Genomic DNA, 19,543 nt, shown 5'->3' on the forward strand with positions numbered 1-19,543 from the left:
TCCACAAAGTCCATGGTGTTCTGTATGTGGTGTTCTGAGCTGCCAACTTTTTTTGAATGTCCAGAGGACCAGATTGAACTTTTTTGGATTTTTCTACCTGGATTATTGAGCATGCATCAGGATATAGTAATGGACTGTTTTGAAGACTTGAATTCATGCTTAAAGAAACTGTGTTTTATTTTGATATGTTCTGTATTTTCCTTCCTTAGGACCACAAAAGGTAATTAGATATTGGCTACATCCAGGGCTTAATTTGTAAACCGATCAATGCTGGAACGCAAATAGCGGGTGGACCGGCTGCAGGGTGGGGGGCTCCTGGGGAATGTGTATGTTTAGGCCTGTCACGATAACAAATTTTGCTGGGCGATTAATTGTCTCAGAAATTATTGCGATAAACGATAATATTGTTTGAAATTTAACAATAATTAATTGTCAAATTTTAGAATGATTTGTTTGGAGTGTAGTACTTTTTTTGACCACCTGATGGCAGTATAAGACTGTTTGAACCAAAGGATGGATAGATGAGCAGAGTGTCTCTTTAAGAAAAATGGGACGGAGGGCTCTTGACATGACATGGTTTAGCATAGCATTTTTCACACGAAGCTTTTAATAAAAACTCAGTAAACAAGTTCTCAGGTTCTTTTTGCAGAGAAAAACAACTTTTTACACAAAGGCACGGGTTTCAACCGTGAATTTTGGCACTTCGACAAGACAGAGGTTTAGAGGTCGGCCTGTTAGCTTAGCTCGTAGCTTAGCTTCTCAGCTTAGCTGCTTTTAACGATCCAAAAACGTGATTTTGTACGGTTAAAATAGATTTGAAAGAGAAAGGGAGGGATACGATGCAAGAAAGGAAACGATAAAGCCGATAAATGAAAACGAGGTTGATAATTTTCATTCATCATGCGATTAATTGATTTATTGTTTATCGCGACAGGCCTACTCACAAGACAAGAACCTGACGAGTTGTTTAATGACATCAAATATATTTTGTTAGCAACGAATAGAGTCCTAACATTTATTAAACATTACTTCTGTATTTACCAAAAAAAAATCTAAATTGTGTTTTGACAAACATTTATAACATGAAAACATTTTGCCAATGTGGAAATGGAAAAAAGGAGCAGATATCGCTCTTGCTTTGAGCTTTTACTCTTTGTTGCATGCGTGTTGTGGGTGACAAGCGTCCAGAGCACCATAAAAACAGCAGCGGAGGTGTTGGAGTTATTTATTTATTGTCTCAGCAGCAAAAGGGAGTGACACGTTCAAGCATGGCTCCCAAAACAACAAGGCCATCATATTTGTTCATAGTTGGCAGAGGACCTTAAACTGTTGGAAAACCCCTAACACTATGCTCATGATATCCTGATGCATGCTCAATAATCCAGGTAGAAAAATCTAAAAAAGTTAAACCTGGACCAGATTTAACTTTTTTAGATTATGCTCATGAGCACCGAACAAACTCGATTGACTGAATTTTATTTAATTTTTTTGTTTATTTTGTTTCTTCTCTTTAATCTTTATATATTTTTGCCCCTTTATTTTCTCTGTTGGATATATAGTAAGCCTGAGAGTTTCCGGATCCAAGCAAACGATTGCCGGAACGCACCCTGACAAAATAAGAGAGTTCCCGTATCTTGCAAGATCCTGTTCAAATTAAGCACGGACTACATCTGGCAACCGCCTCTTTTGGTGCGTTCTGTTATTGTGCATGGCCCTAAATAAATAACGTTAAACCTAACCCATAAGCTAAAGACTAATCTGACTGTTACCTTTTTAAGACTTGTCCAAAAACAATCTTTTTATTTGCTGTTTCAAAACATATTCTTGTGAATATATAATTTCTGTCATTAGAACTTTACACCAGCGAGAGTAACATGTGGGAACATGTCCCCACAGAGACAGAGTCGAAGGTAAAAGAAGATACGCACATCAGTGAAGCGCTCCAACCCTGTGGATGTCCTGACTGGACTTTTGTCAAATGAACAAACACAAAACATGCTGCAGAACAGAACAGAGAGAAGTGCCAACACAAAAACATTGTCATCCTATATGTAGCTGGAGTATCTGAAAAACAGAAGGATTCTCTCCAAACACAACATCCCAGTATATTTTAAAGCCAACAGGCCTCAGATGCTGCTCCATCCCAAGGACAGAACCCCCAAACCCAAAGTGAGCGGTGTGATGTCTGCAGGTCGGTGCAGTGAGGACTGTTCAGACCCCTGAAGAAACTTAAGCTCTCCAGACGTACGACTGAACACCAGAGAGCAGCTCTAATCCAGTGCGCCTTATAGTCCGAAAAATACGGTAGTTCCAGTCTAATCTGCATGAGAATATAAATACAGCCAGGCCTCTCATGCAGTTTTATAAAGCTTGGAACACACTCCAGATGTTTCTGAGTTGATAAAGCCTCCTGGATGGGAAGCGAAAAGTCTTCAGCTTCAGAAGTTCAGTTGTTTCTGTTTTCTGGAAATTTTCTAGAAGTGTCTTCTTTGTCCACATGGAAACAAAAAAAAAAAAAACAATTAAAAAAAACCTGCAGTGGCCAAAAACAAGAAAGAAGACGTGCATCGGACAATCCAAACTGTAAACGCAAGAAGAAAAAGACGAGGACCGGATCCTCTTTGTGGACTGACGACAAAGTGTAATTTCTACTTTATGTCGACTATTTTTAGTGCGTTTGTGAATTTACAAAATACTTTTCAATAACACTAACAACTGACTGACTTTCCCGACTGACCTGAAGAACGAAGGTGTTGAAATCCTTTGTTTTTCTGAGAAACCATTTTGCACGAAGGCCAAATAAGGTTCGTCTTATTTAGAGAAAGGAATTTAAAACACCGTTGGACTCATGGGCACCATTACGTGTGATTTATGATCCGACGAAACCACTTCTCTCTGTCAACTCTGACAGTGGAGGATGTTTACTGTCCACACTGAACCTCTCATCAGAGCGTGTCAGCAAACATGTCATCAAGATTCTTTACATTCCATGTATGCATCTCTTCTATCAAAAAAGAAAAAAGACGAGAAAGAAAAGCATGTTGCCGAGGACCACAAAGGCACCACGGCAGAAAGGTCAGACATGTGACCTGTGTTAAAGCGTGGAGAGAACGTGTCAAAGGAAAGCTCAGGTTCTGCACGAGCCGTCAGTCAGAGAGGAAACAGGGCCGTTAAAGGGAAAGTAATGCCCTGCATGCTTAGGCTTATTAAATATGTAGCACAAAGGAAATGTGTTCTCTTTAAGTCCTAAACCAGACACCCCCCCCCACACACACACACACACACACACTCTAAATATTTGAAGATGGATGATGGTGCTCGCCTCCTTTCTGAGTCCAGACAGAAAGCTACAGGAGACAAAGAAGAAAGCACACACAGTTTATTTTAAACAAGAAAAAATGCAATTAAAATCACACGCCGCACGCTGACTAAACTGAACCAGTGTATTAAAATAAAAATGTCACTTATGGTGTCATGTTATGACTGGTTAATACAGGATTCAGTTTAAACGTTTTTGGTAGTGTACATAGACTCGAACTTCATTTTGTTATTTTTATTACATGCTTTTTTGGCGTAAGTGCTGATTCAGCATAATCTATTTTTTTATTTTACGTAAAAAAAATGTTTTCACCATTTATACTACAAAGGGTTCAAAAATAGGTGCTAAGACTTGTGATTATTGTAATTTGTATATTTTTTTAAAAGTATTTAACCTAATTCACAAATCCAACAAAGTTCAGTTTCTTTTCTTTTTTTTGTTGAAATGTTTCGTTCTTCATCCAAAGGACTTCATCAGTCCGAGGAGCCACAACAAACTCAGTCCCACAACACACTCACATAGTGGGCCAAGTTTGCTGGTGATGGTTTCTGGAGTCTGCCCTCTCCCTTGTCGACTCCTCTGAGGCAGCCATAGCCTAGTTTGTTGTGGCTCCTCGGACTGATGAAGTCCTTTGGATGAAGGACGAAACATTAAAAAAAAGTACTGAGGATCTGATTTTTTTTACCTGGATTATTGAGCATGAACTTTGGTGTAATTCACAAATATTTTCTCCATACAAACACATTAAACATTATCCAATTCCACAATATTATTCTCCCTGATATCTGTTTTTGTCTTATTATGCTTCTTTTAGGTTTTAGCTATCCCTGCTACTTCAAACTAGCATTTTGCTACCAATAGGGTTTTTTTTAGCTAGCATGCTGCTATTTCTGGATTTTAGTTCATGTTTTACTCTTTCTAGTTTTAGCTAGTATTCCGCTACTTGTAGCTTTTAGCTAGCCTTTTGCTACATTTAGCTTTTAGCACTTGTTTTGCTACTTTTAGCTAGGTTTCGTTACCTTTAGCTTTAACGCATGTTTTCCTACTTTTATGTTTTAGCTATTGTTTTGCTATTTTTAGCTAGTGTTTATAATCTTCTTGAATTTCAGCCAGTGTTTTGAGCTTTTTTTTAACTTTGGGCAAGTGTTCTGCTTCTTTTAGCCTTAACATCTCAGTGCCAGCTTCTTGAGAAAAGCACTCAGCGTTCGGTCGCTGTCTTTTCAGATAAAATTACTTTTTTTTGTTATGAGTCGATATAATGTGTTTCAAGGTGGCACGGTTGGTAAGGTAATGTTGCCTCCCAGTAATAAGGTTGTCAGCTCAAATCCCAGCCGGGGCATTACTAGGTGAAGTTTGCATGTTTCTGTTCGTGCATGCATGCACAGACCAGAAACATGCATGTTAGGCTGATTGGTAACTCTAAATTGTCCCTAGGTGTGAGTGAGGGAGTGACCGGTTGTTTCTCTGTGTCCCAGTGATAAGACTAGAGACCTGTCCAGGGTGCCCCCACCTCTCACAGTGGTAGACATGGGCACCAGTGACCCCCACGACCCAGAAAAGATGCGGGTACAGATAATGGATGGATGGCTAATGTGTTTCGACCTACAGAAACATGTTCTTTATTATTGAACCTTGAAGTGACATTCAAAACAAATCACTGAACAATAATGTGTGAATATGGATTTAACTGCAATAATTTTACATATCTTCGTCTTGATGATGCCAACTCCCACCACCCAGTGTGTTTAAAGCATCTCCGTGCTTCTAATTAAAATTAATGGGTCATTAATGGGCTTCTGTGGAACTTGATGAGATTCAGAGGAGGTAATTCATTCATTTGATTCAGGTGGGTTGGAGGAGGGAAACATCAGCGAGCCTCGAGGATCAGGGTTAGAGACTCTGGTTCTACCGTACAGAACAAAGGATCTGGGGAAGTTAAAGACAGAAATAAGCAACGATCCAAATCCTAGATATACCAAATATGTATGTTGATTTTGGTAAAATACCATTTTAACAATCATTTGCCAGTTAATCTTTAGCCGTACATCTGTAACCTAAGATTTGACTATCGAGGTCGCCAAGTTTCATTTCAGTTTCTAATTTTATGATTTGTTTGCCTTCGTTTCATATTGAAATTAAAGACAGTTTCATTCATTGTTAGTGCACAACCACGAAGGGGAAAAAGGGCGAGAACATCACTGGACAACTTTTGAAGGAAACTTACGAAGTAATCACCGCATGTGCAGCGGCAACTGATTCGCTTCCAAAATGGCCACAACTAAGACACATTAGCAAACACAAAAATGACCTTTAACGCTAATAAATTTACAAATATCAAGCAAACACCTGGTGTAGTAGTAGTAGAAGACCATCCTTTAAAAGCCTCTGAACGTTACTCGAGTGAAATCTTTAAACATTTGCATAAACTGTTGGTGTTAAATAAAAGCAGGAATATTCTGCAGGTGACTTCAATCTGGCCCACTTCATTAAAAAAAATGTTTTTTTTGTTCTGTTTATTGCATTTATGATTCAATGCAATATAATAAGCAAACTTAAAAGGTAACAGATCATTGTAAAACTTAGTTTAATTACATAATGACTTTATTTGCTGGATGTCTGACCCCGGAGCTGTTAGCTTTCAGTAACTGTGCCCCCTGAGCAGGTTAGTTGAACAGCCCTGCACTAACGGGATTGTGACCAGAACAGATAGAACTCTGTCTTTTTCAACATGTTGGTATAAAAGTCTGGTGTGAACCATGGCGGGTGAAATGCATTCCTTCAAGGGATGCGTGGCCATTTCTTTAAATGGAGAAGCCTCTTTTGAGCTCAAACATTTGATCTAAACATTTTATCGGCAGATGCAGTTTTCTTCTTCTTACTCCACATAAACTAAATATCCTGATGCATGCTCAACAAGCCAGGTAGATACATCTACCAAGGTTGAGTCAGGTCCTCTGGACATATTCTTCTTGCAACAAGAATCTGTCCCGTGTAGACGATACCATTTTTTTCAGGAGTCCTGCGTGTCACGGGATTCCCGCAGGACTCCAGCAGGATTCCAGAAGGATTCCAGCAGGACAGGAGTCATCTTTAATATAAGTCACAGGATTGGGATGGGACAGGACGAAAAGTTAACAGGACCAGACAGGAGCGAGAACCAACCAATAGGACGAAAATGAAAATATAAATACTTTGGACAGGCGCTGCTATATTTTGTAGTTATCTTTCAATAATACCAGACCTCCAGTGTGTAGATGATGCTCTGAAGTCTGGTAATATGCACGACATCCTGCTTCGCCGAAACGAGCTCATCACCTATTGAGAACTTCTTGAGGACGTCATCTAATGTATAATAATGCCTTTAAGCATTTTTATTTGTTGAGTTCTCTTGTTTGGTACATTTTTTTTCCCCTTTTGAAACACGACAGTAATGTCACAAAGGAAACAATTGCTCAATAAGTTAGTAAAATGCAACTTTATTTGTTATGTTTGGGTTCATGGTGTGACCCATGTACTGTTGCTTTATTGTTTTTACTGTAACTGACCTCTAAAAGAGCTAGAAACAGGGACTCAGCAGCTGAACCTTTGTAAAAAATAACTATAGGAACCACACATTTCACATTTTCGTATAAACTGGTGCAGATGACACGATTTAACCATTTTTGTTGTTATCTACCTGGATTAATGAGCTTACAAACCTTTTTTATAGAGACTACAGGCCATGTATTATTTGTTTTTGTGACCTTTAGTTAAGTTTTTTGTTTGGATTAAGGCAATAAATGCCTATTTCATCACAGATGAACTGCTCCTGTTGCCACATCTTCTGAAATAAAACTGCAGAACACAAAGTAATGTATAAAGGAATGGGTAGAAGATAAAATCAAATTCAATGCATTTCCTAAAGATTAAATGGAACCAAAAAAAACGGGAGTGGTACAGGAGTGGGAGTCATTCTGAATGAGAGCAGGAGTCATGTTACCAGGAGTGGGACCAGACTGGATTTTTTCTGTGACCAGGAAAGGAGTGGAAATCCACTCCCGTGTCATCCTCTAGTCCAGAGGACCCGACTCATCCAGATAAATACAGTATACTGTTGCACGATTGTCTCCTTAACTATTATTTTTTAATATTGGTTTCTCACACATCTCTGTGTAGTACATTTGCATGTTCATCGGCCAGATCCTCCCGTGCGAACTTGCTTCACTCAGCTGGTGCAGGCGGAGGAACGAGCTAGCGGCTCCGGCCGCGATGGATGGCACCGCCCAGGCGAAATGCATCAGTTTTTACCATTAAATAAACATACCCGTAATAAATGTGACGGGTCAGCGGTAACGCATAATAAATGCGACTTTAACGCCAAAGTGACTTATAAGTTTTTTCCTCTTCATGATGTTTTTTTTTTTTTTGTCTGACGCGACTTATACTCTGGAAAATACGGTAACAACTCAGGATAAACAAAGCACGCATCGTCAAAGACTTTTATTGAATTACATCATGATTTATGAATGTTTTTCTACAATTCAGTCAAACAGCAGAACTGACATTCTTGGCTCCCTCAAACACATTCACTAAAAACTAATAAAATCAAAAATATCCTGAAAAAAAGAGAAGGCAAATATCACGGTACTGTGCAATCAAAACAACACTTTATCATAGAACTGTAAACGTAATCCATCAGCCCCTTGTTAAAAACAGCAAAACAGTGCATCAAAGTAGTATTCAGGCTTTGGGAAGACTATAGTAGTTGCATTGTGGGTCTGACATGAGGAGGGGGTGAGCAGCATTTGTTTGACTTTACTGCAGTCTGGGTATTTAGAGTTTATTTTCAGGTAAACTGTCCTCCAGAGGGAAGACGACAAAGCGGACAGTGTCAGTAGCTCCTCTGGAGGGGAGGGACGTGCAGCAAAGACGCTGCAGAGGAGAATAAATGTTGTCAAAGGCAGCACTGTAAAGAAATATCTCTAGACGCAGGGACGGTAGAAGCTGCTGTCAGGAAAGGGGGTAATGCGAGGCATGCCATGTGAAATGTAAGAACCGGATTGGTCAGGAGTGTCCAAACAGAGGATGTGTGTTCAGGGGTCTCTGGACGATAACGGCGTGAGCCAAATCTGCCTCTTCTAGGCTTAATTCTTTGTCGGCGAGCTCTCTGAAAGGGAGGGATGTCATCAGGACGAAAGGCGGGCAGTTCCTCTGGCAGCGTGCCACGAAATCCTGGACATCAGCCACCCTGAGGCAGAACGAGAAGTCACAGATTAGCAGAGGAGGCAAAAAAAAAAGAAATATCTCCAGCTAAACATCCTTCTTAGAAGCACTGCATTCCCAAACACTACTCCCAGCCGTGACACGTGATTTAATCTATTATTAATACCAAGCCAGTGTAGACGAGCGATCCTACAGCAGCCCTACCCCCTGTGCACAGTGAGACTGGTTTAAGATTGGAGGGGCTCAGTCCTCGCTATCTTTAGCCTGGAACATAAATGCTGCATCAGAGTTATGCAATTACTCGCTGGGGATTTTACAGCTCCACGCTGCTGCTAAAACTCAGATTATCTTCTTGGTTTTTTTGCAGTCCCATGCAGCTTTTAAACTACATCAGCCCAGAACAAAGCGTTACATAATCCTAAACATCACTACAAGAAGAAACACTCAACCTGCAGTTAAACTACTGCGATGCACGAGATTATAGGATTTACAGACAAGAGCAGAGGGAGCAGCGAGTGTGAAGACACTCCACATGCAGAGTGACGTCTCCGTGTGTGAGGTGGTGTGTTTAGGTGTCAACGTTGGGATACGCACCGATGGGATAGGTTAAACCTCTGAACCAGTCTCCTGCCATCAGCCAACCAGATCTGCAGCGAGGTAACAGGAAGGGAGTGATCTAAGGTTACCATGGGAATGGGAGGAGATTCTCCATCCTCGTGCACAGATGGCGACCTGGCCACGACTCTGGGTGCGACGCTGGGAATGGACAAGGGAATGAATAACAGATTAACCGCCAGTTCAGAGCGCCAACAGCTTGAACAGACGGGATTTAATGCTTGTTTTAATCTACGTTAATGGTAAACATTTTGTTTTATTTGTGAACTGTTTGGAAAAGCAGTCAAAAGGTTGTGCAGCTGCACCTGGGCAGCTCGGCCTTGTATTATTCTGATGAATATCTGTACAGTGACACCTAGTGGCGTGAATGAATATTACACAAGTAGAGCAAGCGTTCAAACATTCAACATTAATCCTGGTCTTTTGGAGAAAATATCCACAACACGGTTGTTTTTATCCGTGGTTTTGTATATTTATTTATTTGGGTGCAGTCAATAAATTTTTTTTTTTCCCCTGACCAAGTCTAAAAATCCTACTTAAAAAATTGTCAGAATTTTGTCAAATGCTCTCAAATGATTTAGTATTTCACTGTTTTTGTGTTTTTCTTTTGATGCTTTTAATAACATCTTATTATTTTTCATTAACTAATACCTTTGCTCTTATTGTTAAGCACTTTGGTAACAGCTGCTGTTTTAGATGTGCTTTATAAATAAATTTGACTTTGACTCATAACCTCACAGTAACTTGACTACTCTCATGTTCCTGAGGGGGAAAATTCAGCCACATTAGAATACAACTTTGCATCTTAAAATAATGCATTCCTCTCAGTAATATTCTCTCTTTTTACCTCTATCCCTATATTTTAGATTTTTACAATAGCTCAGTAGGCAGTGCTTAGCGTTAACATTTAGCTTCAGAAAATATTTAGTGAGAGGCAGACTTCAACTACTCTAGAAGCAGGACGTATTCTTGGTCAGACGTCGCTGTGGAGACCCACCTCTCATGTCGCCTGACAAGACTTTAGCTATAAAGAGCAAAAACTCACTTGTAATGTGCACAAGAAAACAAAAGCTGTTCCACAGCTGACGCCCAAAGTAAAAGATGTCATCAGCTCGCTATGATATCTGGGTCGGTAAAAGCAAAAAACAAATCTGAAAATGGCGTTGTCCACAAGAACAAACAAATAAACAAAACACCTCCCTGTCAACATGAGTTAGACCAAAGAAAAGGCCCCATTTTTGACTACCGAAGAGTCTCAAAACTTTGGGCTGGAAATTAAATTTTTTTCCCCAAAAATCATTTAGGACGTACTAACGGAGGAAAATGCTTTTTTTTTCTTACAAAAATTGCCATAAAATAAATATATTTTTGTTTTGTTTTTTTATAAAAAAAAATGGAAATGTGGAGATTTGTTTTTTTCATTAAAAGGTCCTTAAAGAGTTAAAACAAACAAAAAAAAGATTTAAGTTTGATATGTTTATTTTAGGCTGAGACAAAAGACTCAATACCAGTAGTTTATTATGGGAGAAAAAACATTTTTAAAATAGCATTTAATGTTAAATAAGGTGTTTTTTCCCCTTTGAACGATCCTAAAGTACAAGGGTTAAAATGAGTCTGTACATGTTTTAAATTCTTTATTTGTCATGTTGGTGCTGCTGTTCAGCGTGGTGTTTTTTGTGCTGTTGGTGTATATTTAGTTGATGTTTTTCTTGGCTCACATCTTGGATCTTATTACTGTTTTTCTTTTACATTGTATTGTTGGATGTAACTGGGACCCTGTGTACATAATTTCGCTCCACCACATGAGGTGCGAATGACGATAAAGAATCTCTGACTCTGATTTCCTGCTAAATAAACTCCAACTGGGTAAAATCATAAATCTAAACCATCGATCAATCAAAACGTTTCTCTCACAGCAAATAAATCCTACCTGCCCAGTCGGTATCCTCGCCCGCTGAAGGGGTGAAAAGTGGCCTTCTTGTGAACGTAGTTTTCCTCCTTCATGTCCTCCACACTGATCTCCAGCTCCTCCTCTTCAGCTCTGCTCTCCCACTCTGCTGGGAGCTCCCTGGGACAGAGTTCAGATCAATGAGCAGAACAAAGACATGCGCTGATAGGATTATTACGAAGTCCTGTTGTGGTCTGAAACCAACAATGTTTTTACGGAAACTTTTCTTTTGACTGTGACTCTAAGACGAAACCAACGAATAACAGCCGGTAAGGAAAGACATGTCTCTAAATACAGCGCTGACGTCTGAAGGTGACTTTATTTTGATTGACTGCCACCGAACACAAAAGGACATTAACGTGGTTGACCGTGTCAGTGCTCATAAGTCTGTAGTGTTAGCAAAATATCTCCTGAACAATAAAACTCTCAGAAAGCTATCACTGAATGTACATCTACAACTCTTAACTTTTGGAGTCGCCTCAATTTGGCAGAACTTAAGAGACACAAAGAGAGCTATAACTCAACCAGTGCTACAGATATTGAGCTAAACTCTGGTGTGATGGACGTTTTTATGCTCAACTCTAAAAACTAAAAGGTATCTCATCTCCCAACATCACAAGATAATACAGAATGTCAAGCTTTGAACTAAATACCGGATACATACTCAATAATCCAGGTAGATAAATATCACAAAGTTGAGTCAGGTCCTCTGGACGGATTCTTCTTAGTTGAAACGTTTCGTCTTTTGTCCAAAAAACTTCTTCAGTGTGAGGAGCTGCAACAAACTCAGGCTTATAAACAGCACAGTCTCATAGTGGATCAACCAGTTTGCTGGTGGCAGACAAAACCAGCTGTTCACAAACAAAGGGGGGGACCATCAGCCTAACGACCAATACTTGGTGCCTTGATGGCTGCTTGCTATTCACAGAGGGATGCTAGCAATAGCAGCATTGAAGAGGGGGATGGTGGAACATGGAGGTTTCCGCCCTGTTTAATGATGGACGAGTTCTCTTCACAAAGAAGGCCTCCTTCACTCCTCTCTCAAACCAACATTCCTCTCTATCAAGTATGTGAACATCTACATCTCTGGAAGAGTGACCGCTGGCCTACACTCATCTGGAGGCCAGTGGTCACGAGAGAGAGGAGCAAAGGAGGCCATCTTGGTGGAGAAATTGTCCATCATTAAACAGGCTGGAGGCCTCCATGTTCAACCGTCCCCCTCTTACAATGCTGTCATTGCATCACTCTTCCCTCTGTGAACAGCAAGCAGCCATCGGGGCACTAACGACCCATTGTTAGGCTGATGTTCCTCCTTTGTTGCATGTGAACAACTGGTTTTGGCTGTCAGCAGCAAACTGGTTGATCCACTATGAGAAGGTCCTGCCTGTAGTAGGGCTTTCACAGACTACTCGAGTAATCTACACATCGATTCCTAAGACATCTATTGAGTTTTTTTATTTCACGTTGAGTATTCATGGTGACGTCATTACAGCGCTGTTACGTCATTGCGTCACGTGATCCGCATCGGGCTACAAAATGGATTCCAAAAGCAGACAGATGGAGCAGAGCAGGCCCAGTCTTAGCAAACAGGTAGAAATGCATCAATAGTGTGGAAATATTTCACTAAAGATGAATCTTCTGGTTCAACCACCGTAAGAAAACAGAAAATGAATCAACTTCCTGACTGTTTGGAGCTCGTTGTGAACCGGTGTCACACTATATTCTGTGACCACCGTATATTGTGACCGTAGGGGGCGGTGTTGCATGCACTGTTGCAGGTCACAGAATATGGTGTAACACCGGGTCCAATCGACCGAACCAGAACCAGCTTCCTCTGACCTTGTTTCACAAACTAACAGCAAAAAATATTCATCTCTAAACCTATAAAAAAAACCTATAATCATATTAATCTCTAAAACTAAACTTAATGCGCACCACAGCTGGCGGTGGTGCGAGGTGGTCCCCCCCACTGTTTTAAGTTTTGTTTTTGACGTGCTGCACGTTTCTTTCACTTTTGCAGCTTCATAATAATAACTAAAAGTTTAGTTTTTCCTGTGACTTATTTGCAGCATGATAAATGGTAGGAGCATAATATACACTCCCAATGTTTTGTTGGTCTTTTTTGTAAATAATGACCTTTTTTTGCAGTTTTATTTATTTATTTATTTTTGTATCTTTAGATCCTATGATGTCATCAAGTACTCGACTTCTACTCGAGTTTTATTATGTGAATGTCGAGTTTAAAAATGATGTCGTCGTTCAGCTCATACCTATAAGACAGTTTGTTGCAGCTCCTCAGACTGAAGAAGTTTTTTGGGCAAAAGACAAAACGTTTCAACAAAGAAGAATCCGTCCAGAGGACCTGAATCCACCTTGTTAGATGTGAGCAAAATGCTTCTGTCATTCCTCAACATCAGATGACTGAAGCTTAAACTCTGGCTTGTAAGATGGCAGGAGAACCTTTCATTCATTGAGGCGGTGCACTCTTGCATCCAGGGGAATTCTTAGATTAGCCAATTAAACTCACCCTCTTTTGATAGCATCCAGGAAGTCTTGGTTCTCTGGCTCCGAGTAGCTACGAAAGTTTCCATCGTTTACCGTAAAGCCGTCTTTCCACAGCCGCACCACCATCTCCACCTGAGAGGACGCAGCAACGAGATCAGTGCCATCACCCGGTTGAGCACTAAGAAAACTACACGGGTCTGATTCTTAACTCGTCACGTTAAGAACAAATTAACGAGGCAAATTGCACAGCTCCGTTGAGTGAAAGGTAAGATTAGTGGTTTTTAACCTTTGACGTCCCTGAAGCGTCATAACAGATCTTCTCCACCTCATCCAGGAGATCTTCCACTGAGAAACTTCGGCTCATTGGAACCTCTTCTTCATCCTTCTCACCGGCACCCCTTCAAGAAATAAAAGATTGATCTTACGCTACATGCAGCACACAATCAGTAGACACGGTTCATTATTTACATACGATCATGCAAACCACCCAAGAATGTTAATTCACTCAAAGTTAAAATAAGGAAAAAGTATTTCTAAACTGTTCATTATATAAAAAATAAATTACTTTGCAGTCAGTTCACCGACTTACCATAGTTCATCTTTCTCAGCCCCCCCAGTGTCATTCTCTTTCATGACGCTCTGTTTCCCATCTAAGAAAAGGTCAAGCAAAAACACACACATGCTACACAAAATGCTCACAAAAAGGTGACGGGACTTTTTTTTGTGTGTGACAATTTTTTTTTTTAAAGTCTCGGGACAGACAGTGAGGGTCGGGGGGGTCATGGGAGTCTGTGACCCACTCGTTCATCCTGATTGACTGATGTCATCATCCATACTGTGAGGAGTTTCAGCCACGTGGTTCCAGGAGCGAGGAGGGTTGTGAAACCTCCTGGGGAGAAGATTCAAAGCTACATTGCAGATCTGAGACCAACCCCCTGATTATTACTGTTTTTATCATTTACCCTTGATGGCTTCCTTCACTCCTACAATACACACATTACTGTCCTTTTAAAGACAGCCCAGATGACCCGACTGAAAAGAGTTGGATTGTATACCTGGATTATTGACTTTGTTGTCCTTGAAAAGACGTCTCTTATCTGTGAGACACAGGTGGACCGCTCAGTCGTGACCTGAAAAGCAGGTTCATTGTTGTCGCTTTAGTGCTCGACACTCCTAATGGGTGCTGGTCGTTCTGTAACTCCCCACCTTATTTACAGTTATGGTCACTTTGTACCCAAACTTTTGCTGGTACAAAATGGAGACTCTTTGTACCCACTGTAGCCTACAGTTTTAAATAATTGTCAGGGGATTTTTGGTCAGGGTTTATCACTACTGTTAAACTAATGAAACCTGTGTTACCAGAGAGGAGCCTGCACGTGCAGCCGAGGTCACACTGAGCCGAGAGCTCATGATGCATTATAAGAACAACTCTCGCACGCTGCCCGGTGCAGATTCTCATGACCGGGCTACAACGATGTGGAGTTTTGGTGCATCTGCAGAAACCCGTGGTGAAAGTCTGCCCTTGCGAGTAGAACCAGTTAAAACATCTTCTCGTGTCCTCGAGTGTGGCTTCTTTCAATGAGTAAGATGAATAGAGAATACAATAGAAACTGGTTTTAACTGGCCATGAGGCAGTGCTCTGAAATATAAATGAAGATCAGATAATTGTTGTTAATCGGGGCCGATAAATCTAGATTTGAACCAGAGGAACCTGCTCGCCGAGAGGCAGCAGCTCTACCAGTTGTGCCACCGTGCTGCCCACTAAAACACCATGTAGGATTGAATTTTGCAGATATTTATGATAAGGACAAAGAACAGAATTTTGTGATTTTGGGGGAAAATTAAATATAACCGGAGTCACACATCTTTGAAATAATCTGGGACATAAATTTTCGTCTTTTGGCGTTAAGATTCTTAAAGCCCGTCTCACGGTGAGACTCAGGTAATGATGCAACTGCTCTGCTCTGATTGGCTCAAACTGTGGCTCTGGGTCTCTTTACTGGTTGAAAGCAGAGTGAGTTTAATCCCTGTATCAACATCAGGTTGGATGGATTTACACATTTCCTTTCCCTCCTCATTTTTTAAAAGATGGAAATCCGTTGCGGCATCAAATGTTAAGATTTTTGAGTAAAACATTTAGGACCAACTTGCATATCTTAATGAATTCAAGACATTTTAAGGCCTTAACGTTAGACACGTGAGTTCAAGTCTTTTTAAGGATGTGCAAACACCCCAGTAGTGAAAAGGGATTAGAAGGATTAAAATCCGTGCACTGTATGACTTGTTCCCTTTTTAATTAAGAGTGCAAATTACACACGGCTAAGATTACACTTTTCTACAGATGTAACCCAGATCCAAACAAGATAATCTATCTTAAATATCCATAGAACACGTGCTTTAAATAAAACTTTCCTTAACTGATAAATAGGTAAATCATTTTATGTCATCATCTTGATCATTCTCATGACTGAATGAGACTAACCTGTATAAATAAAGGTTGAATGAATTGTATAGTTTTACTTCATGCACTGAGTTAAACATCTGCTTTAATGAAGTTTGGACAAATTAACTTTTCAATTCAAATGTTGTCTCCTGTCCTTCCTCACTGGATCTCAATGCACATAACAGTAAATTATTTGACGATATCTAGCTTTAATAGTTTTAAGGCGACTAACCATTAACGTTAATGAAGAGACTTGATAAAAAGACAATATTTTCCACAATTCCCTTTATATAAGCCTTGTTTTATTATTTCTTTTGTCACGTAAGATAAAAAGTGTTGAGAATCCAAAGTTAGAGCAAACAGCATTTATGTTGAGGTGTGAAGAAGGCTGCAGTGCAGTCAAGTTTAGTGTGAGCAGTAGTAAGTACAGTAGATTGTCGGAGTCAGCGTAACGTCATCCCTCACTTGATGTGCAACCATTTTTGGTTGGAGGAAAATACCGTTTTGTTGTGTTAAACTGATAAGAGAAGAAGAATATTTCATTTTTATCTCATATATTTCTTCAAGGCAGCACGGTGGTGCAGTTGGTAGAGCTGCTGCCTCTCGGACCAAAAACATGCACGTTAGGCTGATTGGTAATTCTAAATTGTCTCTAGGTGTGACAGAGAGAGTGGATGGTTGTTTGTCTCCATGTGTCCCTGTGATGGACTGGAGACCTGTCCAGGGTGTCCCCCGCCTCTCACACAGTGATGGCTGGATATAGGCACCAGTGACCCCCGCAACCCAAAAAGGAAGAAGCGGGTAAAGATAATGGACGCATGGATGGATGAAGATTCCTTCAAGTATAAGAATGTAGTAAGGATATGACTGTCCATAAACTCCTGGCAGATGCAACAGTCACAATGTTTAATTTATGTAATGGCACCTATTAAACAATTTATAATAAATATAAAAACGGCTTTCAAGAATTTAAGAACGGAGGAAATATAATCTAGTATGATTCTTTAAAATGCTTTATGCACTCACCCCATCCCTGTTTTCAGAACTATTGGTTTATATTTCTAATGGTTTGTTTCGTATAGTTCAGATTTGTATTGACTCAAGACGATAGAGAAGTACAGATCTCTAATGCATGTAAGAGTCATGTTCTTTGACTTCTCCAGTGCTTTTAACACCATAAGACCTTCTCTGCTCTGCAGTAGCTCCTGGACATGCAGGTGAATGACTCGTGGTCACCTGGATCAGGGATTACCTCACAGGTCGGCCACAGTATGTGAGGCTGCAGAACGCCACCTCGGACACCCTACTGAGCAGCACAGGGGTTCCTCAGGGGACGGTCCTCGCACCGTTTCTGTTCACCCTCTACACCTCGAACTTCAGGTACACAATCCTGCCATCTGCAGAAGTTCTGGATGACTCTGTCATTGTGGGCTGCATCACTGGTGACCAGGAAGCTGAATACAGAAATGTGGTGGACAGAACCATCTGCAACTCAACGTTGGAAAAACTAAAGAGCTACAGGTGGACTACAGGAAGAAGACCAGCCCCACCCTCAACCCTATCAACATCAAGGGTACTAAGGTGGACACTGTGGACTGCTACAAGTACCTGAGGGTCAACCTGGACAATAAACTGGACTGGACAGCTAACACCAACGCCCTCTACAAGAAAGGGCAGAGTCGCCTTTTTCTTCTGAGGAGACTCAGGTCCTTTAACATCTGCAGGACCATGCTGCAGATGTTTTACCACTCGGTGGTCTCCAGCATCTTTGTCTATGCTGTGGTGTGCTGGGGCAGCAGGGTGAAGAAAGCTGATGCCAATAAACTTGATAAACTCATCTAGAGAGCTGGATCAGTTCTGGGAGTGGACCTGCAGTCTCTGACAGAGGTGTCTGAGCAGAGGATGCTGAGGAAACTGCTCCAGATCCTGAACAACATGTCACACCCCCTCCATGACACCCTGGACTCTTCCTGCAGCACCTTCAGTTGTAGACTGAGACCACCGAGGTGCTCCACAGAACAACACAGGAAGTCCTTCCTCCCTGTGGCTATCAAACTTTTCAACTCCTCCCCCTTTCTACACAGAGGACAATAAAATTAATCCTGCACTACAATAAACTCTTTAATGTCTCTGTCTGCACCTGTTTTAGAACTTAATTGCTGGTATTTTTATATCCTCCGTTATTATTTTTATGTGTGATTCTTGTGCATGTTCCTTTGTACGGAAACTCTGGCGCAACAATTTCCTGCGGGATCAATAAAGTTCCATCTTATCTTATCGTATATAAACTTAAAGCAACAAAAATGACTGGTGATTAAAATGTGCCAAACAGACATGTGTGTGCATGCTATGTGGTGACCAAAGTGTGCAGCTTTCCTTTGTTCCCTTCTCGGTCTTGCAGACAGAATTTTTTTTTTTTTATATTTTCTATTTGGATGTTTCTTTTTGTCAGATATGCAACCATTCCCACAACAACGTCTCACTATTTTGTCAACTTTCCCTCAGACCAATATGTCAGCCTCAATGTTCACATGACCATGTACCCGGACTTTGAGAACGGGTACGAAACGGTAACTCTGAGGTTCAGAATGACCCACAGCTGTTTGCGCTCCTTGTCCTTTTTTTTTTGTAAAAAATATGATCAATTTACATGTGACTCCAAAATGTCTTTAGTTCAATGTCTTAACCTGAAGCTCTCATCCATTATCACAACTAAAGAAGCCTTTTGAATGATGTGCTCAAGTAACAACAACAACAACAACAACAACAACAACAACAACAACAACAACAACAACAACAACAACAACAACAACAACCACCTGCCTTCAGCTCAAGCATTGAGGATCACCAGAACCAGATCACTGTCATTTGATAAGGTCAATAACATCAAAGCAAACACGTTCTTGTTTATAGTATTTAACCTTGTTTTATGGCACCTTCATTTATCTTTTTATATCACTACTTTTATTTTAACAGCATTGTTTTTTTACTGTACTTTAGATGTCGTCCGTCTAAAACAGGTCTCTCTTGTAAATGAGTCCCGTGACTCAATGAGACTAACCTGGATAAATAAAGGTAGACTGACAGTGAACTACACAAACAAGCACGCTTTAAATCAGGCCTACAGCAGCAATAAAACGCTGTGCTTCAGGGTTACCCTTTAATTGCCACCTGTCTTACTCCTTCTTACTACCAGTGTGTGAAATGACAAAACGTGGTGATAAGTATTAGAGCGAGCTGCTTCTATAAAAATAACAAGCAGACATATTTAGGCAGGTGGGCGTTGAGAGCCATGGACGCTCTATCGACACAAAGCTAAACATAAAACACGGGGTTTAAAAACACACACGGACACTCAAGATGCTTATTCACATGCGCTTATCAAGAGTAAAGGGAAATACTGAATTACCAGTTCGTTTTTAGTCGGTTAATCCTGAGCTACACCGCCGCAACATTAAATTACAAACAGCGGCTCTTCTGCTGAGCAAGGTATGTGACGTAACAGCGCCGT

The 19,543-nt window shown here is 40.6% G+C and overlaps 1 protein-coding gene across 2 annotated transcripts; it reads right to left on the reverse strand.

The window, feature by feature from the left end:
- Positions 1–7,870: 7,870 nt before the first annotated feature.
- On the reverse strand, positions 7,871–19,543 carry ubxn2a (UBX domain protein 2A). Of its 2 annotated transcripts, none has more exons than XM_037685331.1 (7): positions 19,442–19,543; positions 14,179–14,239; positions 13,876–13,987; positions 13,612–13,721; positions 11,067–11,204; positions 9,116–9,277; positions 7,871–8,546 (listed from the first exon to the last, which is right to left on the reverse strand). In XM_037685331.1, exons 2-7 carry the CDS (start codon positions 14,220–14,222, stop codon positions 8,363–8,365), a joined length of 750 nt encoding a protein of 249 aa, XP_037541259.1. In that variant the 5' UTR covers positions 14,223–14,239; positions 19,442–19,543; the 3' UTR covers positions 7,871–8,362. The 2 variants fall into 2 exon arrangements, with proteins under 2 accessions (XP_037541259.1, XP_037541260.1); XM_037685332.1 differs by lacking the exon at positions 19,442–19,543 and adding an exon at positions 14,645–14,702.

Source organism: Nematolebias whitei, chromosome 12, assembly GCF_014905685.2.
Source record: "Nematolebias whitei isolate Nwh7 chromosome 12, NemWhi1, whole genome shotgun sequence".
Lineage (NCBI taxonomy): Eukaryota > Metazoa > Chordata > Actinopteri > Cyprinodontiformes > Rivulidae > Nematolebias > Nematolebias whitei.

Excerpts from the sequence above, each read along its gene's own strand:
- ubxn2a (XM_037685331.1), bottom strand. The coding sequence starts at position 14,222 with ATGAAAGAGAATGACACTGGGGGGGCTGAGAAAGATGAACTATG. Across the intron at positions 13,988-14,178 it reads GCTGAGAAAGATGAACTATG|GGGTGCCGGTGAGAAGGATG; the intron begins GTAAGTCGGTGA and ends TATTTCTTGAAG. Across the intron at positions 13,722-13,875 it reads ACGCTTCAGGGACGTCAAAG|GTGGAGATGGTGGTGCGGCT; the intron begins GTTAAAAACCAC and ends GCGTCCTCTCAG.